The following is a 22,038-nucleotide window of genomic DNA, read 5'->3' on the forward strand; positions in this document are numbered from 1 at the left end:
GGCGGTGCATAGGGATGCATTTTAAAGGTACATTCGATAAATATCCAGTCACTGAAACGTTAGAATAATTTCTAGGATTCCAGGCCACGTCAGACCCACGGAGCATATTAATGGGACCTAGATTAATTAATAAACACAAATTGTAGGATTTGTTTCTATACTTGCCTTTATTGATAACCTGGTTAATTATTCGGCGGCGTAAGTGTTAATGCGAGGCTCAGTCATTTATCTTTTTCAAGTGGCATGAGCAAAAGAGAACGAACACAAGGAAGGGGGTGGGGTATGACTCTGTGTTGGGGGGTGGGTACTACAATGCCGGGTGGCGGTAGGGGGGCGTGAAACGGATGGATGTAGGAGGGGCAAACCAATAATCTCTTATACAGAAAACCCGATCCAGTAGCCGACAGAATTTGTACTTTATCGTTCTCTTCTTTCACGGCTGCATTAGAAGCCAACACCTGCCGACTGCTCGCAGCGCCGTGGCATCCTGCTCCCCGTTAAATACAGTAAGTACAGCTGACTGTATATTTGCTAAGAAGACATGCAATCTCTTAACATCGAAATTATTCTTGTTGCCGGCTATTAATTAAATTTAGTGTTATATATATTGCATTTTCTGTAACTGCTTCGCTTAGTTATTCTATTAGGTTCAACCAGACGCTTTTTTGTGCCGTGAGACCTGTGCATCTCTCATGAAGCATGTCTGTCCATTTGCTCGTCTATGAATGTCAGTTCTCAACACCTTTTGTCCCCTTTCTCTCAATATCTGCATCTCTTCTCATCTCACTCCATCTCCCATTCGACCGCTCCATCCCGTCCCATCCCCCCCCTCCATCTAGTATCGGCCATTTTGTCTGGTCCAAATTAAGGAATTTAGCCAAGAGCCCGAATTAGGCGGGTTAACAGCTTACCATAGAATATTTTGTGTATTATTTAAGATACACATCGATATATATACACGTGCATGCGTGTCCGTTTAACCAACGCCATCAAGATACCAGCGTTAAAAATTCCTTTATTTTGAGCCCATCCAAGTAAATAGTTGCACAGACATTTGTATGATGCATGTGTAGCTTATGTATAGCCTGCACTGAAAATGTTCCTCACATAATGCTAACAGTGATTTTAAGCATTTTTACCATATGTACCACCCTGCATGACCACTTCAGTAAGGTCCCCGCACAGCAGAAAAAAAAGATATCATTAAAATGAACAATTTAGCTCTCTTAAAAAAACATCCATCAAGTCTCTGAAGGCAAGTGATATTCCATGCAAGAAGGCATAGGGATGTAAAATATGAAGCAAACGGATCCATTTGATGTGGCGATATGTTATATTTGTATATTATTCAGTCATAATACCATATGAAGGCAACATATGTGAGGCGTGACTGCTGTGAAAAGGTGGGTCATTCTGCTGAGTTCTGAGAACAAGCAGTCCTTGTAACAGCTAAATCTAGTGGTGCATAAAGAGGAATCATCATGGTCCGCCGCGGGTATGTCAAAATAAAAGTAGAAGTACATGTGAAGGCTGACTACACAGATATTATATGTACTATGTTGTGCATAAATGGGTATACCTTTATGTGCATTTGTACCTGTAATATACATGCAGACGATGGATGGTTTTGTGGATGTTTATGGCTGTGGAGTGATATGCCACAGTCTGTGCCGGACGGAATCTTTACCTTATTTTATGCGGTAATTTACTGGGATGGAATGGGAAACACATGGATGCGTCTGCGATCCGTTTGTCACAGTGCCTGCGTGTGCAATGTGTGTGTCCCGGAGAGCCGACGTGCGGCATCTACCAATTCCCCAGGTGCTTCAGAATTCGGAACTGAGTGCGAGAGAGTTCTGTGTACAGTTATTTGCATCAATGCACATTTACTGGGCAGAAGGACGGTGAAGAATTTTCTGTAAGTCTGCCAGCCTGCTCATCCCTTTGACGTCCGCTTCGTTTTCTCTGTCACGATAATCGCTCCCTAAATCTCCCAGTCTCTCTTTCCTGTGGTTATTATTTTTTTTTTAACGGCTCGCTGGCTGATCTTCGCTCTCTTTCCTTTTAACGGAAGCAGCAAAATCGGATGCACCGCGCCAAGCCTTCCCAGGAGCCAGGGTGGTAATTCAGGACTACGTAGCTTCTGCAGTACATGACATTGTGTACATTTTTCTGTTCTGCCTCAGTACCACAAAGGTCTCTAGCTTTGGTGCAGCTCTGCAAAGTCATTTAGGGAGCAAGAGCAGGAACGCAGGGTCTAACTCTGCTGCCACAGCCTCCTGCTGGAGTCGATTCAAGGACATTGACATTGACATTGAGTTGTACCCAGTCGTGACCCACATTTGGTAATTATGTCATATTCCCATTATTCTGTCACATGGCTGATGCTTTCACCCAACAGCACACGCAAATCTCTCTCTTATTCAGCTGGATATTATGCTTGAGAAATTCAGGTTAAGTACCTTGATTAAGGGTTTTGTAACCCAGGGCCCGTGGTTCCATTACGTCACGCGATTCAATGTGTTCGTACTTCTGTTCCAGCCCCCTCTTAACAAGATGTTGAGATTCCGGTAGGTTTGCATACACGAAAAAATATATTAAGATATATATGGCGGACATGCACGTTTGTGAAGTCAAAGATACATCGTATAGGCACTTGTAAGGGTGTAGGGAACACTTTGCTATTGGGAACTTAACATTTTAAAGGCAAAGGTCAATTTATGGGGGTGGGGGGAGGGTGGGGGGTCGGAGCAGCTGATCATGGCTTCTTACGCATTTTCAGATCACTTCTCATGATTCTCCAAACCGTTTATCTAAGCGAGAGGTTGCACTGAGATTTAGACTGTAGTAAATGCATGAGTGGATGAGATTAAGCTGATATTAAATCCTTAACGTCAGGAAGTAACATGAGAAGATTCGTATTTTCAGCCGTACATCGTATAAGGTAGATAAAACTTATAACTCAAATTTGAAATGCGTCGGTAGCTGTAACACCAGCCACTTCACTCTAAACATCATACATAATGACCGCCAGTGTCATAAATAATATTAATTAAAGTACATATGTGATGTACATACAAAAAAAATAAAAAATAGATTAACCCCACTTCCACTCACTGCCCATGTGGATTACAGGGCCAGGCCTGTCACGTGTGCTAGTGCTCTGTAGTCTCTCTGTAATTTAACTGGCAACATTTGCTCGCCACACTTGTGCACTTCTGGGGGGGGGGGGTGGGGGGGGGCATTATGTCAGAAGGGACTTGGCCTGAAGCTGACACCACATTCTAACAGCAAATGCAAACAGCGGCCATGTCTCACGCTATATATGCTCATACAGATGGACGGCGTGCTCTGACTCACACGCTTATTCTCCATATATGGGCAATATTCTCTACTGCAGTGAAACATGTTCCATCAACATTATATATGGATTTATAGATGCTAAGTTATATTTAGTAAGGATCTATATATACATGTATATACACACACATATATGTACATATTAACATATATGTTGATCTTACTTCCTACACACACACACACACATACCTCAAATTGCATGAAATAATTCACTTTAAGCAATCAATCTCTTTGCATTGTATAGGATATTTCATATAGTACCAAATATGGACAGGCTCAATGGCGAATCCTCTGCGACAGGGTCTGTGACAATTCGACGTCACCCTGGCTTTACCCAGACCTTGATATTACAGTTTTGATTATTTTTATGACTTAAGAGAAAAAGCATTTTAAATCCAGAGCCACTAAAACACATCTGTCACAATGTCCACTATATTACATAAGGAGATTAGTAAACTCAGACGCAGCGTCCAAGTAGATCAGCTGAGAAATCCGGTATTTTTCCGTTACCGTAACAGTAAAGAGCATCTCATTCGTCTTCATCACATGCATCACCGCTGTGTGTGTTGCAGAGGGGTGTTCATTTTGCATAGGTGTGATAATCGTCATCAATTCGAAGAATAAAATAGAATATTATACAATATAATATAAAAGAATACAATAGAATAGAATGCTACTGAACATAACAGGCACAATAAAATGTAATATGAAACTCCCACTATGTATATTAAATATGTTTTATATTGCTATTTTATATTTTAATTCCTAAAACATCTATATAGATGCGTCAGAAACCTTTCTATATATATAGAGGTGTAAAAACAACAACACCATTCATCGGTCCATCTCCCTTTATCTTCCTGGTACAGCGCGTCCCTCAAACATCCCAGTAACATATTCAGGTTCGGGCTCGTATTTAATTTTGGAAAATTTTATGTGGGTCGTATAAGTGGGAATCGGTTTATTGGCCCGGTCCGTATACATAGAAAGGATGTCAGCGGGAAATGAGGATGACGGGGAGCATTTATCCAGTCTGATGGAGGCTGTCGAGGCCGGTCTGGGCTGTCAGAATCCACTGACTGCCAGCTGGCTGCAAAGGAGTGGGTTTGTGCTAAAGACTTCAACATTTGTGCTCACACATTTACTTCTGATCGGTTCTGCTGTTAATAAGATGCACAGTGCATGCAATTCGCTTTTAAACCAAACAGCACGAAACAAAACTGCATCCTTTGGGGAGCGGTAGTAGCTCTGTGGGTTGGGAACCTGTGCTTATGATTAGAAGATCACTGGTTTAAATCCCAGGGTGGGCGGAATGATGTCACCATTTGGATTATGAGCAAGGCCCTTAATTGCTCCAGGCAGTGCCTGACCTTGCCATCCCAGTTATACATCACTTTGGATGAAACCACCTGCAGAATAAATGTAAATTTGAGGGTAAAGTTTAAGTTCCAATCATATTAGGATCCATGAAAGTTGACCAGTATCGTCTTCAATGGTATTGAACTTGAAGATTTAAGATGATGGTTAATGTATAGTACTGGAAAACTAGCTGAGCACCAAGGTTCCGAGTCACAGATATGATGGTACCAAGGTTCCGAGTCACAGATATGATGGCACCAAGGTTCCGAGTCACAGATATGATGGTACCAAGGTTCCGAGTCACAGATAAGATGGCACCAAGGTTCCGAGTCACAGATAAGATGGCACCAAGGTTCCGAGTCACAGATATGATGGCACCTAGGTCTTCGATGTCACCAGATAATAGTACCTTTGTTTCCACCCAATCCTCTAACCCTTGCCCCCTGCCTCTCTCTCTTTCTGTGGGTTTGTTTTGTCCCCATTCTTCTTTAAGAGCAATGTGTTTTTGTCTGTGGAAGCCGGACAGGATGGCTGTTGCGTGTGGGGGGGGGGGGGGGGGGGGTGCTAAGGGATTAGTGTTGGCAAAGGCCTCCAAAGGGCAGCGGTAGGATGCCAGAAAGCTTGAGTGGGAACAGGCAGTCTGGTCACTGCCATGTTGTTATTTTTTTGCGTTATGCATTAGAAATGTTCGTATTATTAAGTCATATACATTTTCAGGGACCTGTTTATAAAGTTTATGAAACGGGAAGGTGATCAAACTCCAGTTCGTGGCCTGCTGATTTTTAATTGACTTTCCCTCCAGTCTGCCTAGTCATTGAGACTTGGAAAGGAAACCACTGCTTTGTGGATGCCGAGAAGTAACGGCGCAGTGGTCACTGGCCTGGTTTCTCTTCGCACTGGATAGAGCTGTAACAGCAGGCATATTCTTCCTCGTTTTCAGTTCAGAATGCACAATGAACTGAATGAATATATTTTCGCAGGTGCTAAACATGAAAAACATTTTGCTGTTTGCGGCTGGGAGGTTACGTCTAGTGCTGGTCGCAGTCAGTCATAACGGCGAAGCGCGAGGCTTGATTAACCCTCCCTGACATCACTTATATCAGCGTCTCGGGAATATTTTGGTTTCCCAATAAATTACACCAGGACTGAAGATAGTGTAGTTCATAAGACCAAGACTGACTTTTGGCTGTTATACCGAACTCGAATATGACATTTAAGGTGCTTTTGTCAGAAAGTTCAAACCGGGCTAAAAATAACTAAAGCTATGGGGGTGTTAATTTGCGACAGATATGCGATATGTTCAGAAGCCGAGAATACAGGATTCAGTTAATTATGATTGTTACAGTATAATGCAGTTACATTTTTGAATCATTATATATTTTACATATTTTACAATGTGCAAATAAGGTTTTGTTATACAGATACGTCTATGCGTTACCCTTTGTTTGGTTTACAACTGATTTTAATTGTGTTTGTACTTTTAATAATAGTTTAAATGCATATCGCATTTTCCCTGCTGTACCAAAATTGCATTGAACCGTGAAATGAAAACTGGGGTTTGTGCTGAGCCATGAATTGCGTGTACCATTACACCCCAGGTGCTGGAATGATCATCAGTATTGTTACACTGTGCCTAGATTAATTCCCAGTTTGCGTAATCTTCTTTTCTAGCCAATCACTTCATTTCAGAGAACATTAGTAGGTAAGCAATGAACAAGTAGTTTTTCTTTAAGATCTATTTTATTTACAGTTCATGCTATAACATTTGCAATCCCCACCTGATACAGTACTACGTTCTATAACTAGCTATTTACCGATATATAACCAGCATATTGACTCTGTCCAACGATAAACATATATCTCTTAAAATCCATTATTTCACCAGTGTGAAAAAACACATTATCTAAGAAACTACTTTACAGAATAAACTGAAAACAACGTAATGAGACACCCTTAGCACCACAAATGGAAACCTTCTGTCTTTACACAGCTGTCAGTGAACAGTTTAATGTTTTAAATAGACTTTCCTAGATTGTTGTCAGTGAGGCAAATATGTCAGTGTCAGCAAGATACAAACTAATCTTGCTTTATATTTGAAATTAACAATGATATCAACATTGACATTTTTAAATTAGGGATATAAAGTAATTCATACAAATGAGCATCATGAATAGAAATGTTAAATAGTACAATCATAAATACCAGTTAACTTCATAAAACATCTTTTCCTTGGTCGAATACATGCTCTTCCAGATCAGAAGACAGGAGGCATATTCTCTCTATAGGAAAAAGTCACAATTGTCAAAACATGGACATAGATGGTTTTCATCAGTGTGACAAAATACTCATTTGGCTTAATTTGAAATATGCATTATGGTTTTTGTCTATCAATGGCTTTCTCTGCTTTTCTCATTGGTGTTTGATACGAAACACCATATAAGCGGCTCCTACCTGTATTGTTGAAGCATTGGGTTTGGATAGGAACATGTACAGACAGTCATGTACGATGTGAGTACAGCACTGATATCACGCGAAATTTTGGGGTCTTTTCATAGGTCTTTCTTCCCCTTGCTGATTCGATCCTCCTCTTACCTGTATTTTCAGGCTACAGGATGAAAATCGAGAACAGCCTGCCTTGCCCCCTTCTCCCTGAGTTCCCCTCCCAGACTGGGCTACAGTTTACTGTGGCAACCGAGGAAGACTTTGATGAGATAATGGCGATGAGTCAGGACATCTACGGCGGCTTGGACTACCTGCCCACTCGCTATGGGTCTTGGCTCCAGGAACCCCATCGCATGGTCATCTTGGCGAGGAAAGATGGAAAAGTGGTACATTCTTGGCCTTTCTAACGAATTGATTTTGTTGTTTTATCCATAATCAGTTACATGCCAATACTAAGGTCTAACCCAAAAACAAGATAAATATAAATACTATTGATACAATGATGGATTACATAAGTTTGCATTCTCAAAAGAAATATATATATATATATATATATATATATATATATATATATATATATATACTGTATGTATACAGATGCTCCTCTACTTATGAACTTTCAGCTTACGAACTTTCGAACATACGAACGAAGAGGACTGTCAGTCCTAACTGTGTCCATCGGGCTCCCGTTTCCTGTCCGCAGCATCATTTTTTTTCTGCGCGCCAATTCCGCCTCGTACGACTTCTGACCGCTACCCCTGCCGCGCAGCAGCGTAGCGTGCGTACTCCAGACATCCTAGTTCTTAGTACTTGCGTATACACTTAAAAAGGTTACCGAAATGATTAAAATGATTATATGAATAACGACTTACGAACGTTTCAGGCCGTTCGCAACATATCTCGTTCGTAAGTGGAGGAGTGTCTGTATATGTATATGTGTGCGTATATGTGTGTATCAATGTATGTATCTATGTATACAGTCACATATTAAGGTGAGTGAAGGTAGAGGGAACCCCAGAATGCCCCCCACGAGTGGAGGAAATGCCCAGAAGGGGAGTTTATTTATAATTTAAGGAGATGACAGGGAACAATGACAGAACAGGGAAGAGAGGACTGGGAAGCACGTATATAGCAGCCTAACGAAGGACTGATACGATTCAGGTGTTGACATTTCCCACATGTGGGCAGGGGATCAGTAACAGGGAAAGACACCAGACCACAATGGAACCAAAACAAACACAAGACGCAGGACTGTGCCAGGCAAGACACAAAGGGCAGAACCACAGGACAGGAGATAGAGCAGGACTAGGGACAGGAGACACGAGGAGGGCCACCGAGGCGACAACAGGATATGAGGCAGGCATCGGTGAGACAGCTGGTTATGAGACTGGACCCGCTGAGACTTCAGGGGGAGACAGGAGGCAAGCGGGATGTAGTCGGGGCACCTGGAGGTGAGCTGCAAGTTCCCACCAGGATGGCAGATGAAACACAGTGGACTGAGCATCCTGGAGGAGAGTCCTAACTGGAGGAGAGGCCTCACCTGGGTTGAATGCAGGTGGAAAGACGTCTCCAGAATCAGGATTGGGCGGCATGGCTGCTTCAGGATCCGGTGCAGGCGACGTGGTCCCTCTTTGGGTCGAGAGTCTGAAACTCGGGCGGGTTGACTTCCTTGGGGCCAGGAGCCGGGGGTTTGGGCGGAGCGGCCCCATCTGGGTCAGCACCTTGCAACTTGAACTGTGAGGCCCCTCCTGAGCTGGGCTCTGGAGGCTTGAGAGAAGAGGGTGTGGTCCCTTCCGAGCTGGACTATGGAGACTTGGGAAAAGTGGGTGCGGTCTCCCCCGGGCCGAACTCTGAAGGAACGGGAGTAGCGGGAGTGGCTCTTTGGCTGGTCTCTGGAGACCACGTGAGGATTGGGGCTCACAGCTAGGAAACAGCAGGAGGGTTCCGGAGGACTAGTAGTGACCCCTGCTGGTCACTGGACAGGCCATGACATATACATAAAATTTGCAATCAATTTTGTAGTGAATTTTGAGGCTGTAAAAAAGACAATATTGAAGCCCAGATATTTTTATTTGCCAAGTTTATTTTGCCAAGTAAGGGCGCTTTTCCACCGCACCAGGTACCGTACTTTTGGTACTTTGAGAAAGTACTGAAAGTTTGGTACTTCAAAGTGTTGTTTTTCCACTGGCGTAAAAACTGTTACCAGTGCCGAATGACATCATGACGTGAGGTGGGGCATTTTGTACTGAATTTGAAAAAATGGCTGCAGGCTGAGGTATATTACAGGAATGGACGATATTAATACCTCACTGCTTTTGCATACGTGCTGCATACATTCTCCGAGATAATCATTATCCTTTTCATCCTTGCAGTTTAATTCACTCCTAGACGTGGCTGTGAAAAATTTATGAACTCCTTTTTCTTCCATAAACACCCCAGTATTTTTTAGAACAATCACATCTCTATATTTACAACAAAATCACATCAGTAGGACGGCATGCTAGATGCCTGCTATATGCCTGCTGTATTAGTATATTAAATAAAATATCTTGCCATGCCATCCTGATCTTTTTTTGTATCAGTTCCTCTGACCATATCAAAATGAAATTTATTTTCACTTAGTTTATCATTGATTTATGAGTGCGTAACTTTTTTCAAGATTGTATTGTGTTTAGAGGTAGACTATTTGCATAAGCGTTTCAAGTCCCGTCCCAGAGTACCGGAGTACCAATGAAGTACCCCAGCTGGTTTGGCACTTTTGGTGCTGAAAAGTTTGGCACTGGTACTTGGCCGGAAGTCAATGGAAAAGGGAAGGTTCCAAAAATCCGGAACTTGGTGCAGTGGAAAAGCTCCCTGATTGAGCTGCAATGTGCTTTCAGTTATACAAATGCACACAATACATAGTCTTGAACATTGATCAGTCTTGTTTATATCAGAAGTGTCATTAATTCAGTTTGTTGTCTTAAAGACCGAATGATATAATTACTACATAACACATAAGTATGCGACAGTGATATTGAGCCCTCTGCTCCGAGTTGTTTTCAGTTCTGTGATAAATTCACAGGGCAGGCTTTTCGCCCACACATCCCTCCTTACCGGCTCCCCTGCCTCCGCACAGATTGCCCTGGAATCCGTGTGCGTGATTGACGACGGTGAGACAGTGCTGGTAGAGGGGCTGCGGGTGGCTCCTCAGGAGCGCGGCAAGGGCGTGGCGGGGGTCCTGCTGCGCTTCTGCTCCCAGCTGGTCAAGGCCAGGTACCCTGACGTCAAGGTGAGCCGCCTGACCCGTGACGACCAGCTGGGAACTAAAGACTTCCAGAAGTATCGGCTCATCACCAAGCAGGTAACGATTCTTACAGCCTTTTTAAAACAATCTCAGCGGCCATTGACAGTTTATTTACAGTATAAATGGTATAGTTTACCTGGTCATTAGGTTATTATTCTATTGTACAGAATTATTGTGTGGTATATTTTGATATGGTGTGTTTTTAAAAATGTTTCCACGACAATTGTCATGAACTGTAATATTTCTTATGATAAACTATAAGATTTATCTGTAAAGAATCTGTAAAGGATTAAAAAATACAGGCAATTTAAAAATGTAATTGTAATACTTCATTTTTGTAACCGTTCATGATGCCATATTCAGCTATATAATACCCTATTCTTCCAAGTATAGATTGTAGATCACCATGAAACTGACTCTAAGTTTACATGACCATGACTGACTTGATTAGAAAGTATTTCAATGCATGTAGACACAGGAGAAACAAATGGTCACGCATTAAGAAGAATACATTAATTGAAGAGAAAAGAAAAAAAATTTGAATTATGCGGGTTTGAACTTTTTCACACATACACACATGAATGGGTTGATACTAACAGGAATACTGGCCTGCTAACTGTTCTTCCAGGCGATTCTCCTGGTTCGTTTCAGAGCTGAGGATCTCAAACTGCGGCTGGCGGAGATGGATTCGGAGGCGCAGCGTTTCGGGGGTCCCACTGTCCCCCAGGCAGTGTTGTTGGACCCCAGCGAGGCCCACAGGCTGTTCCTGAGTGCCAGCATCACACAGGACGTCCTACCAAATGCCACCATCGTGCAAGACTGGCAGCCCTTTAAACCGCTGCCTAGCAACATGGCCATCCTGGCCAAGAAGGACATCGACTGGATGGTGGATGATGCGATTCGGCCCTCGGTCGCCAGCCTTTGCACCTTCCCCTTCCGCGTGCCCATCGGAGAAGACTGGTATTACCTGAACATTGACGTCTTCGGGAAAGATCTTGACCTGGTGCAGCAGCAGTTCGTGTCCCACGTGCGGCGCCACACCGCCACTCTGCGGGGCAACGTCATGTGTCAGCTGTTCCTGGACCCCCCCCTGTGGGAGCCACTGGCCGAATTCTGTCGCAACACCATGGGCGTGGAGCTGGTGAAGGGCTACACCGAGCAGTGCGTGGTGGAGTCCGACCTGGTCTAGCTAGGCGAGATCAAGAGAGAAGAAAGGAGAGTGATGACGTGACAGACAGCCCCTTCCTCAGAGAGACATCCCTCAAAAAAGGAAGCCGCCCCACCCTCTGCTTCCTTGAGGGTACCTTTTACTCACCTCTGCATAGCAACTCTCAAGTCTCAAAAACGTTTAAAGATATAACAAATGCAATCAACGTAGGATTTTAAAAGCATTCATTTTAACTCTAAAATAGGTTACAAGTTTTGTTGGTGTATAAAAGATCAAGAAACCGAAAACACATAGAAATGCAAGCTTAGGATATCCACTTTATGTTCAAGCAGCTCATAACAATTATTATTTTTTGTTTATAAATAGACTAAAGTGCAAATAGGTCTGCACAAGTCTCAATGCACTTTATAAATAGTATGTAATTACGTGATGTGAGGCCCAGTGAGGCACAGTGATCAGCTGGATACGCCAGTTCATTCTAGCTTTGAAGAGTTTTGGCAGGAAGCATGTTTCCGCTGCCCTTCTCACTCCGTAAATCCTATAGAGGAACTGAGGAACATAACAGCATCGTTTAGTTTTGCGTTAATCGGTAAACTGCACCCAGGATGAAAAATAATCGATGAAAAGCGACTCGACCTCTACCACTCATATACAAGCGCGAAAAAATACAGTTTCAGGTTCACAGCCTTCAAAGTTACAATTCCTCTTCTTTTAAAACAAGAACGATACAATGTAGCAAGCGACGTTATTGATGCTGTTGATTTAGTTAAATATATTTCACATTTTAATAACTTTTTCAAACAGGCTTTTATTTCAAAATGGTATTCGCTGAAGGAAAATGCACTACAAAAGGTTTGCAAGATGTAGTGTGTGCACTTATATCTGCTAATGAAAATGATTAATAATTGACTTATTTAAGAGCCGGTCTTCAATGGACAATTCCCTCTTTGAGGCACTTGGCCCTTTTTGCTAAATACGCTGTGATCGGTATTAGTTTAACTTGTGAATGTTCAGGGTTGGATGCATGATGTGAGTATAGAGAGATAATGGTCATATTTGTAATAGAATGCATGATGTGAGTATTTATTGGACTAATCTGTGTTCAGAGGAATGACATGGAGGGACCTGATTGTGTTTCTAGAATAACTGCTGCAAGTTTTCTACTGTTATTTATTTACATGTAATATTTAATCAGTTGTGGTACAGATATTTTTATATAGTACCAATAGCAGTAATTTGTTATTATTCGTTTTATAAGAAGCAGAATCATCAACGTCAGAATTTTTTATACACTGCATTGTTCGGTACTTTCCGAGTTTTGGTGAGAACTTGCGAATACCATTTGAAATAAATGAACCTGATCCAAAGTTATTTGTCAAGCAAGAAAAAAGATACCAAACACGAACGCAAAAGCACGCATGTCTTTCATTTTTGCATCCATTAACCAGAAGTGTATTGATTTGCCTTCACATAAGCTATTGTTAATGTGCACCGAGATTCCTGCTTTTTTAGATTTTACTGTAATGACACGAAGGTCTGGAACCCTTGTGTGACTGACTGTCATACTTTTATGGCTATTTAAAGTTATCCACCAAGTACAGTATCTTCATCTCATGCGTAGCATCTCAGTCGGATCTCCTGCACTACCTTCCAGTATTCTCTTAAGACCGAATATTATTCCCTTATTGAAATTCTCAAAGCAACTTTGCTTACTCCATTAAGCAACAGATTCCTTTGCCTGTTTATTCATTTCCTTATATACTTTTAATGCCTTAAAAAATAAATACATAGATATATAATGTGAAACACACAATGGTTTTCTAAGAAGGAGGAAGAAAATGAAAGTTGCAGGAAATGTAAATGGCCAATATGTACATTGCATTAGTCAGATATTACCCTCTGTAATTACTTTGCTGTTTATTGGACATAAAAAACAAACCAACTTTTTAAATCACACCAACAGCTTTTAATTTTTTCGTTAAGAGGCCTCACGAGGACATGATGAGAAACATCTTCTATAGATGGATAAACTAATATTTTGATATATTAGTAATCTAAAGTAGAAGATAGAAAATATATTTTTTCACTTTTAAATTAAGCATGAATTATACCTGTCAATGGGAAAGAAGCTTAAGAAGAACGAGGACGATTCTAGCGATGGACTGAATGCAAAAAGAACACATTCCTCTTGCTTCCCCAATGAGCACAGACCATTTTTTTTATTATTATTATGACTGATGGATTGAACTGAGTCAATGTTGAGGCTGAACGGCAACTATGGGGGAAATATTCGAGGAAGACACAGAGAAACTGAAAGCAAATGACAAACCACATCAGCAGAGTGTCCCCAAAGGCCGCTCCAGAGCGCTTGGTTGGCTGTGAGGGCTGGAAGAGATGCGTGGCAGTAAGAAGGTCAGCCTACTATCCCTTTAAAGGCATGCTTCCAGCTGTGCCAAAGGTCTAAGCAAGAGGACAGTGTGTAGATGAGTGGACCATGTTTACGCCCAATTTCAGTGAAAGCAAGGAGAAGAACCATTAAGTTGCCTAGTGAACCACGATCAAGGATTCTACAAAAAGTTTTCAAAAAAAAAAAACCAAAAAGCTTCCCAAGAAACTACAACATCTGTTTTATTCTTACATTAATCTTCTAGTGCAGTATTTCCCAACCCAGTTCTTGGAGACCCACAGACGGTCCACATTTTTGCTCCATCCAAGCTCCCTGCCTGACAGACCACATTTTTGCTCCTTCCCAGCTCCCGGTAGGAGCGAAAATGTGGACTGTCTGTGGGTCCCCAAGGACCGGATTGGGAAACACTATCTAATGGTTCTGGACTCTTTTTAAGTCTTAATTTTGCTGTTGAACCTAAGAAGAAAAGATTCGAATGGAGGCCAACAGACTGTAATGACGAAGGGAAGACCAGCATGTACAGTGGGGGTCTGAGCACCGCCCCCCCAGCTCCTTCACTTCTGGCCCAAATTCCACATATGTTATTGTATACGCTGCTTCAGGGCGGCTGTACAAAAGCCAATTGGGATGGAAAAGCTAAAATTGCCCCATACATTTCAAAAAAGTGTCCTCTACCAATGTGCACCAGAGCCTTGTCCCCGACTGAAATTAAAACTGAAGCAGAATTAAGCTATAAAATTGAAGATTCCAGATTCGACCATCCTTTTATGGCAGTGCGATGACATATAAGGATGGAGGAGCGTTGACAATACATTAACCAGACAATGAGTTTGTAGTGCGCTGTGGGTAGTTAATGTTCAAAGTTGGGAGACAGATCCACTCAAGAATACATGACTGTCTGTTCTGAAATGGGATGAAGTTTCTAATATTAGTTTGGTCCCAGCCGGCAGCCAGAGTAATAGGGTTACTGAAGCATTCTTAAGTTCCTGTTTATTAAGGTTTGTACCACTTGCAACTCAAAAAGAATATTTTACTTCTGTAAATTGTCATCTTCTGAGAAGTAGCTGGCAGATGGGTAACACATCACAAACCTTCTGACCATTTGCAGACAGCCTTAGTTCCTCGATGTTTTCGTTTCACGTGAGAAAATTCATCCCGTGGTCAAAATGGGTGACAGCGTTCTCAGCACTGACATTAACCTCCCACAGGCGCCCACCCCCTTCATGTGAAAAAAACAAACTTTTAAAAATGTGCTGAGGTGATTTCCGTTCTCTGCAGAGCACTTTACAAACTGCTCACCACCAGAACAAGAAGAACCGTCCTTCGTCTTCAAATGGACTCTGCTTGTTGTTCCACATTTTTTGTACTTGAATGAAGCATCTCGTCTCGTATCAGTTTTGTTATGTGACAAACCGTAAACAAAGCAGCACGAAAAAGAGTAGCAAACTGTCATATGTAACAGCCAGGGGACCCTCATGGCAAAATTATGTATAAACTCTGCTCCAGCTCAGTGGTACTAAACTGTATGGTGTATTTTAAACAGATTCACGCTGTACTGTAGGGCTCTGTGTTCTGGGTTTGCTGACGCTGATGGTAGCTGAGTGGCACATTCTGTTTGAGCCGCAATATCTTAGAAACAAACTATATATTGTGGTTAAAGTGTGCATTGCCCGCATTGCTGTCTGTGACCTGTTGGCTAAAGCTGTGTAATGTCAACATATGTTATGCAGTTTTGGGTAAAGGTTTATGCATCATTATTAGTATTATAGCACATAATACTGTCAGAGAATCTTACTTAGACAAACTCTTCACTGTAAGATATTTAACCGAAGCATTGTTTAAAGAAGTGACAAAATAGCGTGATGCCGCCAGGTGGGAGGAACATTCTAGATCCCAGTTCCGGTCTGGATTCATATAGAAAACCTGCACGCATAAGAGAGAATAAGGAGCGTTTGGGTGAAGAGAGCTCTGCTGAAATGAGTATCCAATATCGCGGCGAAGGGTTTGTCTCTGTTAACAAAATGTATTCAGAGTGAACTTGGCACATAAGAGTTTCCCTTTGAGTTTTCAGTTTTGCTGTGGATTCCCAGGAAATTTGCCAGATCCTAAAATATTTCATTATGCCACTCATTGGGTCAATAAGAGGGATCAGCTCCGTGAGCCATAACGGATCGTACCAAAACTGGGCAGGGGGGCACATTGGAATGGGAACAAATTTATACTTTATTGTACTTATACGTGAACAAGTGCAAATTTCCTTATCAAATTTAAGCTTAACGAAGATGGTTGTTAGCAAAAATGTATGGAAATGTAAGCAGGTGTATACCAGTTTTCATGTTTTATATTCATGGACCTTCTGCCATATTACCCCCCACCGGATTTTACTGTCTTTATTTTCCTTCTTTGTGTTTTCTGCCATGTTTCATTAAGTCATTTTTTTCTTTGCATATGGCATCGAGCGATACATTTAGTTGTGAGCAGGTTGGTGAGGGCGCTGGGGCGCTGGGGGGCTGGGGGTGGGCCCAGTGTGACACGTGAAGCTCGTCCCTGTTCTTCATCTAGGGCATGCATTTTCAATTTCTTTTCCAGGAATGGAAACAATGACGGCAGTAAGGGAATGGTGACGGGCTGGGGTGGGGTGAGGGGTTTAAGGGGTAAGCATGGACTGTGTAACAAGAGTTCATGTCCCTCACATTGTATTACCAGTCAGACAGTGAGCAGGGCTATTGTGTAACGTAGGAGACGTATGGGTCTGCAATGCCCTCTGGCTGAGACTGAGACTGGGCAACTGTGAGTAACTAGTGTCTAGTGAACCTTAAAGAGGGCAAAGCAAATGCAAAACTTCCCAAGAGAATATGCCGTTTTGTAGCAGGATTCCGTCAACCCACGGCCTACAGGAAGAGACTCTCTTATGTTAATGTCGGAGCGTAGCTAGCAGTGGATGAGGGTCATTTCCTCGCGTTAGTCAGAACAGCCCTAATTCAGCCACACAGAGCAAACACACAGAGTCCCACGTAGAATCTGCGCAGGCTGCTACCCTTAAGCTTATGCCAGTAGCACCTGTAGAGACATTCCTCAACAGGGGAATGTTATGTACAGTAGAAAGTACTGTTTTGTTAAAAAAACAAAAATGTCCGTTTTTTTAAACCATGTACCCTGTCTCCCTGAGTATAGGGAGTAGATTATGGTGAGGATGTAGGGTTGGGGGAGGGTTAGGACTGGTAATTTTTGAAATACTTAAAGACACGACAGACCAACAATCCCTGCTTGCTACATAAACCAGCTTATTATACATGTGGTGTAGTGGGGCAGCATGCTGGGGTGGGGGTCGTCTTTCCTCATACTGCCAGGCCCGAGGTCTCAGTCCCACCTGTGCTCTGTGTTTGTGTGGAGTTTGCATGCTCCTCCATAGCCGTGTCAGATCCCTTTTCAGTCCAGAGGCATGCAGATAGGCGGAATAGTGACATAGTGTCTCCAAATTGTCCCTAGTGTGTAAGCTTACGTATGTATGAGCCATGCGATGGATTGACCTGTTCTGCAGTACACAGACACACTGACATATATATGTATGGGCTTAAAACAAACTAATAAAAATTACTTACTAGCAATTTTAAAAATCTAAATAACCGAAAAAGGAGTTTAAAAAATTGAATTAACAGAAATAGTGCCACATTGTTTGTATATATAATATCTGTCAATTATATTTAGGGTTCAGGTAGTTCATAAATAAACGATAACACAAATGACAAACAGGCTAAATATTGTAATTTCAGATTTGACTAGTGCAGAAGACGACAATAAACCTTCTTAACAGTCTGCTTAATTAGTTTTGCCGTTTTCATATTTCAGTGTATGAATGCACTTTTTTAATGATATTTTAAACAAGACACAGAAATGCTACTTGGGTTAGGGCAGTTCATGCTGGCTACTTTTAGTAAGATATAAGCTAATCTTCCAATATTCTTTTTTAGTGCCACTCTACTGAACATTTTAACAAATTTTCTGTATTCCATCCCTTATTCAGCAGATAAATAACCAAATTGCACAAAAGTTTTGGTTGTTTAACTATAACTAGTAGCATTTTGGACCAAAAAAAGTAAATAAAAAAAAAGGATTGCAATAATAGCATATAGGAAATAGGGAATCGTTCCATATCAATCCACAGGCATGTGTGTGCTTGCGTGTGAGCCTCAAGTATGTTTGTGCGCTTGATACTCTTGTGAAATTCCGAAGTGCACATGCATGCGGACATGTGTGTGGCTGACATCGTTATGTTGATGAATACATTATGTCTCAAAGGAGACAGCTGGCTGCTTGCTGGGGTTGTTCAGTCTTTAACGTGTCCTTTAATCTAAATTACATTGCACTTGATCCCCCATGGGGAACTGAGAACCAGCTAGTTTACATGCACGACGCACTTGATGGTCTCAAGATTCATTTGTGCTTAAGTATTAAGCATGTAACTGACACACATGGGCCGGAACGCTTACAGCGAGGATCCCCAGTTCCGGTCCTGGAGGGCCACTCTGCAACACCTTTTGCAGATTCCCCAGCTCAGACTTACCTAATAAACCTGGCAATTCACTGGTGAGCTGGTGAGCTCAAGCTGTGTTGCAGTCTGAGCCTCCGGCACTGGAATCGGGGAGCCTTGGCTTACAGACACAGAACACCCACATGAGCTGTATCGTTCCACCTGGTGACCCTGCAACACTAGGATGCAGTTTTGAGTTTTAGGCTTTTACGTCTGAGTGGAATCTACACCAGCAGCAGCCCTTGGTGTCTGGTGGCACGGAGCAGAGGGAGTGCTGCTACAGTGCCTGATCATTCTAGTACGACTAGCAGGATCCTCTGAAAACTTCACCTAGAAAAGTTCTCAGGGAAGGTCATTCACAGCGGCCTTTAAAAGTCCTACTTTTCCAGCTTAATCAGAGGCCAAACTGGGATATTAGTGTAAAGCAGGAACGTGATGGAACTCATATGAATTCAGCCTATTTTGCTATCGCATTTAACATAACATGCGCAGGACCAGCCATCTTAACACTTTGTAGATTCTTGTACCCAACTGGACCACAGACTGTAGAAAACTAATTCCTCGGCAAAGTGTATTTGTCATTAATTTGTGGATGATATCGTGCTGCAGGTCAGTATAGCCTCGTTGATTATAAACAACCATAGATTTATACTACTCCTGCGACTGTTTACTGGGATTTTTCCCAGTTTAGGGTAAAAAATGATTTCTGCTTCATTACGAATTGGGACAAAATATTCAACTGCCATTTGTTTAAAGCTTGTACCTTTACAACCTTTTTATAAATAAACTTTTCTTTTGTATGTAGGTACATTGTTTTCAATAAGAGTCCTTAAAAGGGCACTTCAATGTGAATCCCCATAAGATGAGACTGTGGGCGTCTTTCCAAACTTTTCTTCATCCTCCAAACACCCATCCTTCCTTCATTTGCATTCCTGTGTTCATATCCTGTTTTTTATGTTCTCCCTCTGTTTCTGGTTTTTATATATATATACATAAGCACAGACTATTGTCTGAAGGTCTGTGTATATCACTATACTGTATTAAAGGAAAGGATAACGGCTAAGTTTATAGGCTTCTAAAGGTGTAATGTGAGAGATTTTGCACATATATCATGTGATTGGCATAGTGAATGACAGTATACTTTAAAAACTTCTTCATTACATTTTTATTAATAATTTAAAAAAATGTAGTTCAGAGCGGAGGTGGAAATTTCAGGTCCAAAAGTGAAAATCCAGACCAAGATTTTGTTTCAAGCAACCAGTTGAGTATAAAGTGTCACAGAGTGACTCAACTGGTTGGTTGAAACAAAAAAAAAGCTGGTCTGGATTTTTACTTTCTGGACCTGAAATTAGTTAGTTTGTGTAATGTGCAACATTTCGTCATGTTCGATATTGGATATATTATTGTGATGCTAAAATGTTACATGAAGAAGTTGTTTACCTGAGCTCTTGGTTGACATAGAAGTGACGTAAAAGTGAGCTTTTAAAGTCTCAATTTACAAGTGAAACACACCCATCTGAGCAAGTCCTTCTCCTTTCCTTATGGTATGTTTCTGTAACTAGCACTCACACTGATAACATGTCATGTTTGTATGAACTGTGAACCACTTTCTGCCTCATTGTACTGTACTTAAAAGTTAAGTCACTGTAGTTATTCTTTTTTATTTAATTGTAATGAAACATAACTGTTGTTTATTCTGCTTGGTCAATGCATAGTTTCATGTGTTCTTATAACCCATATATAGTCGTCTTGTATATTTTGCCTTATGATGTCATAATGTACTTTTCAAACCACCTCAACTCTCAGCATAACTATAGACAGCGTGTGTTGTACATGCTGTGTATTTTTCTCAGAGATTAGAGCTTTCAGCTGAGAACTTAAGCTTCTCAGTGGCTGACCTGTACACAGTATATAGCAAAATGTACATTCCTCAGAGTGTTAGAACTCCTGAACGCTATATGCACTTTTGATGAGGTATCTCCAGTGATGGTCGATGGCCAGGTTGCGGATATTCTTTATGGGAATGTAGCAACGTATATTGACTTCTTTTTTTGCCAGCCCACACATGGGCCATTTAAATGTTTCCCAATCAAATGGCCCCGATTGTAACTGAACCCGTTGGAGGCCCTGAGGCACACCTAAGACAAATCTGGTATATGCAAAGTTCTCCTGGGCGTTGAGGTGATGTTGACTCCCCCGGTGCAGTATCTCCAAAAACATCACAGTCGGATTCCATGCACCTGTTAGTGCTGAGTGCTTATGCCTGTTCCAGATATGGGCCGGAGTCCATCCAGATTAGCACCAAGCACTGGCTGTGTTGACGGCAGTCTAAATATACTCAAATCTCAAATATACACTGAAGCCATTTCTAAACATCTTGATCTAATTCGTGTAAAATGAGTGATACATCAGAAAATAATACGCAGTACTAAGTTCTGGAAAGAACTGAAGGGACAAATGCTGTGGGAGTCAAAGGTGAGACTATTTAAAGAGTTGACTGTATGTTGTGATGATTATCGGTTGTCTAAAATTTTTTATATATATATATATATATATATATTTTATATACCCAACCATCTATCCATTCATTCATCTTCCAACCTCTTACCCTGGTCAGGGTCACTGGGCGGCCTGGAGCCTGTCCCAGTCAGGGCACAAGGCTGGTATACCCAAGCTCATTGCTTATTCTGAAGTGATGAGATGAAAATGAAATAGAATTTGTGTTATTCTCCGTCATTTTGGAAAAATGTAAAAGATGCATAACTATTTTAAATACAACTTTTTTAAACCTTGCGATGCTTGAGAGGTCAATGGGATGTGTTCCTTTCTACTATTCTGGATGCTTTTTGTGGAGGGGATCGGTTTGGAAGGGATCACATGGCCAGGTTTACGACCAGCAGAAGGAGCATATGAAATGTGTAAATACCCATCGCAGTTTGCGTGAAATTTTACCGGTCATGTCATCTTTTACCTGTGGGGTTTATTTTGGTTAACAAGCTGTGTCTGACAGTCTGCTATAGGCAGGGAATTCTGTTGGGACATTTGGGCAAACAGCAAAGGGCACTGGAAGTGAAACAAGTGAAGAATTAAATGTGATTGTAAACCTGGCCATGTACAGGAAATACAGGCTGTATAATATAACACTGATGGCTGTTTTACCGGGATTGAAAGATTGATATCTATTCCATTTATTGTTTGGTTTATTATTATTATTATTATTACTATTATTATTATTATTATTTTGTTTTTTGCTTTATTAGTTATTGTGATAGTGCTGTGTATGTGTGCTTTTTAACATTCCTCTCTTTCAGTAAGGACTGAATCATTAACTTAGAAATAATCTTTTCACATATACTAATATTTAAATATGTATGGGGAAGTGAAAGTTGTTTAAGAATTAAGACGGACTCTCAGAAACGAACAACATAAAATGTGTGTATCTAGTGCAATGGTGAAGTGAATATTGTTGGTAGTTTTTAGTCACA

The 22,038-nt window shown here is 41.5% G+C and overlaps 1 protein-coding gene across 1 annotated transcript; it reads left to right on the forward strand.

Annotated features, from left to right (window-relative positions):
• Positions 1–376: 376 nt before the first annotated feature.
• On the forward strand, positions 377–21,740 carry nat16 (N-acetyltransferase 16). Its single transcript, XM_049029169.1, has 4 exons — positions 377–506; positions 7,324–7,547; positions 10,280–10,504; positions 11,076–21,740. Exons 2-4 carry the CDS (start codon positions 7,332–7,334, stop codon positions 11,634–11,636), a joined length of 1,002 nt encoding a protein of 333 aa, XP_048885126.1. The 5' UTR covers positions 377–506; positions 7,324–7,331; the 3' UTR covers positions 11,637–21,740.
• The last annotated feature ends 298 nt before the right edge of the window (positions 21,741–22,038 follow it).

Source organism: Brienomyrus brachyistius, chromosome 10 (assembly GCF_023856365.1).
Source record: "Brienomyrus brachyistius isolate T26 chromosome 10, BBRACH_0.4, whole genome shotgun sequence".
Taxonomy (NCBI): Eukaryota; Metazoa; Chordata; class Actinopteri; order Osteoglossiformes; family Mormyridae; genus Brienomyrus; species Brienomyrus brachyistius.

Bases quoted from the DNA above. Each gene is read 5' to 3' on its own strand.
- nat16 (XM_049029169.1), top strand. From the start codon at position 7,332: ATGAAAATCGAGAACAGCCTGCCTTGCCCCCTTCTCCCTGAGTTCCCC. The intron at 7,548-10,279 runs GTACATTCTTGG...GCCTCCGCACAG, and splicing joins CGAGGAAAGATGGAAAAGTG to ATTGCCCTGGAATCCGTGTG. The intron at 10,505-11,075 runs GTAACGATTCTT...CTGTTCTTCCAG, and splicing joins ATCGGCTCATCACCAAGCAG to GCGATTCTCCTGGTTCGTTT.